This window comes from Arachis hypogaea, chromosome 10 (assembly GCF_003086295.3).
Source record: "Arachis hypogaea cultivar Tifrunner chromosome 10, arahy.Tifrunner.gnm2.J5K5, whole genome shotgun sequence".
Classification (NCBI taxonomy): domain Eukaryota; kingdom Viridiplantae; phylum Streptophyta; class Magnoliopsida; order Fabales; family Fabaceae; genus Arachis; species Arachis hypogaea.
In genome coordinates, this window is record NC_092045.1 from 109,236,843 (window position 1) to 109,242,380 (window position 5,538).

Consider the following 5,538-nt stretch of genomic DNA (forward strand, 5'->3'; position numbering starts at 1 on the left):
AAAAAAATAAATTTTGTATATACTATGTCTCTATGTCTAGCCAAAAAAAATAGTATTTAATATGTCCCATAGCATTTATTTATTTATATATATTTGTTAACAAACCTTATAATTTGTAATTAAATATATTATCTTAATAGGCTTTCAATTTTTAGAGGGGTTTATAGAAAAAAAAAAAAGAATTCATTAACAAACATCAAACAATAATTATTGTTGCAACAAGAAAAACAAAAGAAGGTCAGAAGGTGCTCGGTTTTTGCAGCATCCTGATCCGGCATTGCCGTTGTTGTAAAACCAGCTTCCACCTTCTTTCTCTCATTCTTCTTCTTCTTCTTTATATATATAATTTTATATTAAATGTAGAAAAAGGAGTCACCATATAAATTATCTCTAGCAACCAAAAAGGTAATGTGTCTGCACCTTTGTATTTTTAATCTCTTGAATTTATGTCTTTCATGTTTGCATGTGCTGCATGCAATAATAAAGCTTTCTGGGTTTTCATTAATTTTTATGGCTCTAATAAGTCTTGATGGGATATATATATATATATATATATATATATATATATATATATATATATATATATATATATATATATATATATATTGCACAAATATAAATTCAAGTATTAAATTTGATGGTGATTTAATGCACATACACATGTAACGTATGATACGCACAAAGCATTATTATTCGTTCACCTTTTCATGTGTGCACGTGAATAAAGGTTTCTGGGTTTAATAAAAAAAAAAAACTAAAGGTATGGGTTTTGACTCAGATTATTTTGGCTATGAATCTTAAGGTTCAATACTGCACAAATAGATCGAAATACGAATATTGAATAGGAAAAGTATAGGTAACCAACAACATTTTTTAACAATGTGTAAATAATGTGAATTAATAGGGTTAAAAGAATAAATTTAATTAGTAACATTAAATTAGGATGTAGTGTATTTTTATTTGATTAGTGGTTGTTCATGTTGTTCAAGATAGACATTGTTTACCTAGCATTCCTCGAATGAATATGGTTCAATATTTTTTTTTTTTCAATTCATTTTAAGTCTCTCTTTCTCAGAAGAAGCTTCCTTGAAACTGAACCTAAGATTGTTTAGCTTGTGAAAATGTTTAATACTGTTTGATAACTTTTACTTCTACAAGTGTTGCCCTACAATCTTTTCTTTTAAGTTCTTCATTGGTGGCCTTATAAGGTACAAGAAATTTTCATTACTGAGATGGTTTTAGATTTCCCTGAGAAAAAAGTTCTCACTTTTAGGATAAAATATATTTTTACTTTCAAAGTATCACTGCTATTTATATTTTAAGTTACTTAACAACACTACTGCTTTTGTAGAATTTTGATGCAAATCTTGCAAATTGCTTTTTAGTTTATCACATTTTTTATGTAATTAGTCTTGAAGATGTTCAAAATCATTGTTCAAAATTTTCAGGTGTAGTTAAGTTCATCATAGATACCATGGGTGGTTGTGCATCAGTGCATTCCCATGGCATCAAAAGGCCTAGAAAGTCTCATAGAAGAACGATAAAGCGAATAATAAGACACCGCCGTCGAAAGGTCTCAACTCCGGTGGAGAAAGGTGGCATGGGGAGGAAGAGTGATGCAGGGCCCTGTGTAACAGATTACTCTGTTACTGAAGTTGTTCACATGGAATTCGAGAACGGTTCCAATTCAGCATATCATCTTAGACAACTTGATTGGCACAAATTTGATTCTAAATGTATGTTCTTGTCAAAATCCTTATCTTTATACGAAGCTGATAGCTAAGACTTAAGATGTGATCGCATGTTAAACTATCTAACAGTTCTCGACTATTTACTGTTTGTTGCAGCAAACTCCCAAGAGGAACCTTATTTTGACACTTACAGCATTCTTGAACCGGAATCTGATGATGATTTCGATAGTGTCCATGGAGGAGGTAATCAAACATTACAGCCTCATTTATGTCTTAAGAAGATTGGATTGGATCATAACTTTTTATAACTGCAGATAGCTTTTCAAATGGCGAAAATGCAACACAAGGCTATATAGTTCCTCGGGTTCATCCTATGGAAGTGAAAACTCAAGAGATTGGACAAAAACAAGGACTCCATAAATTGATGAAGTCGATAAGCTTCAGCAACACGTCGAGGAGGCTCTCGTCGTCACTCTTCAAGCTTTCTTTCAAGAGGAGATCATGTGATGTTGATCAAAGCAGTGAACAATGTAAGCTAAGTGTTCATAACTTGATATGCATGAAAATAGATTCAAGATTCCAAAGTTTGGAAGAGAATAAGACCAATGCCACCTTTTTCATAGTAATTATGATTTTTAATCTCATTGTTGTTTGATAGGTCAATCGAAAAGATATGTATATCGTCCGGTTGCAGGACATATGATACCATGTCAGACCGGAGAAAAGCCTTCTTCCGGATGTTGGAATGAGATTTCTCCCTCGGCGTTCAAAGTCCGTGGCGAAAACTATTTCAAGTAAGTTGTTTTTATTTATCTAGTCTGATTTTGGAAGACCGACTGAGACTAGGAGACAGAGACTAAATTAAGTATTTGTATTTTGTTTGGTGTAAAATATATTCGGCTAAGTATGTTTAGTTTAAGATAAATATCGAGATTGGGAAGTATATTTGAAATTTGAAAAGGTTAGATGAGAGTATTTTTGAGAAGAAATATTAAACTTTTAGTTTCGCCTTAAAAAATTTCAATTATCTATGTCTCCACTCTTTTGATGTATTAAAGGTAGCGTTTGGAAGACAAACTAAGACTAAGAGATAGAGATTGAGAGACAAAGATTGAAATAAATTTCAATATTATGTTTGGTGTAAAGTGAAAGACAGAAACTAAAATAAGAATGAAGTTTTAATTTAATTTGTACAAAGAGTAAAGTTGAAATTAATTAATTGAAATGAGAGTATTTTAGGTACAAAATGTTATTAAAGTTTCAGCCTCATGTGTCTCCACTTTTTGGAGGTACTAAAATATATCAGTCTCTGAACCAACAAACATGATAATGAGTCTCAGTCTCTTAGTCTTCGTCCCAATACCTCAAAACAAATGCTACGAAGAGACTTAAATTTTATGTTTCAAGATTGAACTTTTAGTTCTAATCTCTAACTACCAAACACAATATTAAGTCCTAGTCTCCAGTCTCAATTTCAATCTCTGAAAACAAACACTATCTAAAGAAAACACTATAAAATATTTAATTTTAACATATTGTTAGTTTGCAATAAAAGAGTTTTACAAGACAAAAAGTTGGGTACCAAATAATTTAAATTGTTTGATCTATATAGTCGACCTTATTAAGTGGAATAAGCCTTTGTTATTTGTGTTATTGTTATATGTATATCTAAATTGATAATAGTCCAAACTTCTGTTTTGCAGAGACAAAAGCAAGGTTCCTGCACCAAAGGAGTGTCCCTATAATCCAATTGGTGTTGATCTATTTGTTTGTCCCAAAAAGATACATCACATTGCTCAATACCTTGAGCTTCCAACTTTTAAATCCATTAGTGAGCTTCCCCCACTTCTTATAGTAAATATCCAGGTAAATTTTTTTAATTTTTGCTTTTTCATTCACCCTCAATGTTCAGGAAATTTTTGTATTGAATTCTTCTATGTATGCATTGTGGCAGTTGCCTACATATCCAGCTGCAATGTTTGGTGGAGACAGTGATGGAGAAGGTATGAGCCTTGTACTGTATTTCAAGGTTACTGGGAATCTCCAAAACATTTCTTCCCAGTTTCAGGAAAATGTAAAGGTAGTTTAATTTGCTCTTAGTATTTCAAATTATTATTCTCCTCATCTCACATGAGTAACTTCATTTATTAAGGGTGTATCTGTTTAAGCTTATTTTGTCACAAAATCACAACTTTTTTAATATAGTTTATTAATATTTACTGAATCAATTTTTTCTTAATTTGCCAGAGAGTAGTCAAAGATGAGATGGAAAAGGTGAAAGGATTTAAAAAAGAATCCAATGTTTCTTACAGAGAAAGATTGAAGATCTTGGCAGGAGTTGTGAATCCTCAAGATATGCAATTAGGTGCTGCTGAAAAAAAGTTACTAAATAACTACAACGATAAACCCGTCCTCTCGCGCCCTCAACACAACTTTTACAATGTACATTTCGTATAAAATTTACAACCATGTTATATGTACACAAAAAATCAGTCATTCGTATAAGAATATAGAATGATGTTCATAAGAAGCACTACTAACTTGTTTATTCTATTTCTAATAGGGTCCTAACTACTTTGAGATTGATTTGGACGTTCATCGATTCAGCTACATATCGAGAAAAGGACTCGATTCTTTTCGCCATCGTTTGAAACATGGAATTCTTGATGTAGGGCTAACCATTCAGGTACATATGTTGATCTGTAGCATTCATCTTTCTTGATCTTTACAAGAACAGTGATCAATGAAACAATGCAAGAAGAGATATTCAACTTAGCATTCTTTTATAGTTTAATTACGTCCCTATAGTTTTACCAAATTTTTAATTAGGTCTCTATACACTACTTTTAATTTTGTAATTATATAATTTTCATATAAAAAATATTAAAATTAACAGAATATTTCTCTCAAAATACATGCAGTCAAAAATCTAATTAAATTTTTAATTATGAATACCTTCAATTTACGAAAAAATATTTAGTTATAACATTTTTCATACTAGAAACGACCTAAGACCTAATTGAAAGAAAAAAAAAGTACAAGGATTTAATTAAAAATTTGGTGAAACTAGAGTAATTAAACCTAATTTTGTTAATTTTCAACTTAGACTGACTATGTTGATAAAATTTTCTATAACAGGCACAAAAACAAGAGGAACTTCCTGAACATGTACTATGCTGCATTAGATTGAACAAGATTGATTTAGGTGACATTTCTCAAGTACCAAGACTAATGACCCTTGATGGTGAATGATATACCAAACTTGACAATAAGGTTGTGTTTGGCTAGGGGTAAAACAATGGTGTAAAATTTCGCAAATGAAATAGTACATAGAGTTTATCCACAAAATTTTACACCATATTTTTCTTTCTTAGCCAAACACATCCTAAACAGGTGAATATTGTTTATTAAGTAACTAATTTGCTTCCATGGATGTACATTATGTTGTTTGGAAGCATACTTTTGACCAAAGTCAAAGAAATTAAGAGGATATATATTAGGGTACTGCTAAATGGGAGTGATGTTTCTTAGTTAAATGTTGCTTTATGGTTCACAGCAACATTCTTTAACTACAAAATAACATGACATGTTGATTTTGGCTTCTTTTTATTTGTTTTATATTAATGGAAAAATTTCAAATGTACCAGTGTTTCAGTCATTTTTAACCGTTAGTCTTAATTATAAATATTTTTTTATTAAGATTAATAGTTAAAAATCACTCAAACACTAATGTATCATATACTTGAAAACTTTTCTATATTATATTATACACCAAGAGGAAGCAGGATGAGATTACTACACAGTACTCGCCATGCATGGTGTGTGTTTCACAAAGTAGTAACATTAA

The 5,538-nt window shown here is 30.7% G+C and overlaps 1 protein-coding gene across 4 annotated transcripts; it reads left to right on the forward strand.

Annotated features, from left to right (window-relative positions):
* Positions 1 to 268: 268 nt before the first annotated feature.
* LOC112716438 (protein ENHANCED DISEASE RESISTANCE 2) lies at positions 269 to 5,294 on the forward strand. 4 transcript variants are annotated; one of them, XM_072205405.1, is made up of 10 exons: positions 269 to 405; positions 1,449 to 1,736; positions 1,848 to 1,934; positions 2,006 to 2,221; positions 2,350 to 2,485; positions 3,395 to 3,557; positions 3,646 to 3,771; positions 3,939 to 4,133; positions 4,255 to 4,377; positions 4,830 to 5,294. In XM_072205405.1, the coding sequence occupies exons 2-10, from the start codon at positions 1,475 to 1,477 to the stop codon at positions 4,941 to 4,943; spliced, it is 1,422 nt and encodes a 473-aa protein (XP_072061506.1). In that variant the 5' UTR covers positions 269 to 405; positions 1,449 to 1,474; the 3' UTR covers positions 4,944 to 5,294. The 4 variants fall into 4 exon arrangements, with proteins under 4 accessions (XP_072061506.1, XP_072061507.1, XP_072061505.1 ...); XM_072205406.1 differs by lacking the exon at positions 269 to 405 and adding an exon at positions 772 to 856; XM_072205404.1 differs by lacking the exon at positions 269 to 405 and adding an exon at positions 845 to 1,208.
* The last annotated feature ends 244 nt before the right edge of the window (positions 5,295 to 5,538 follow it).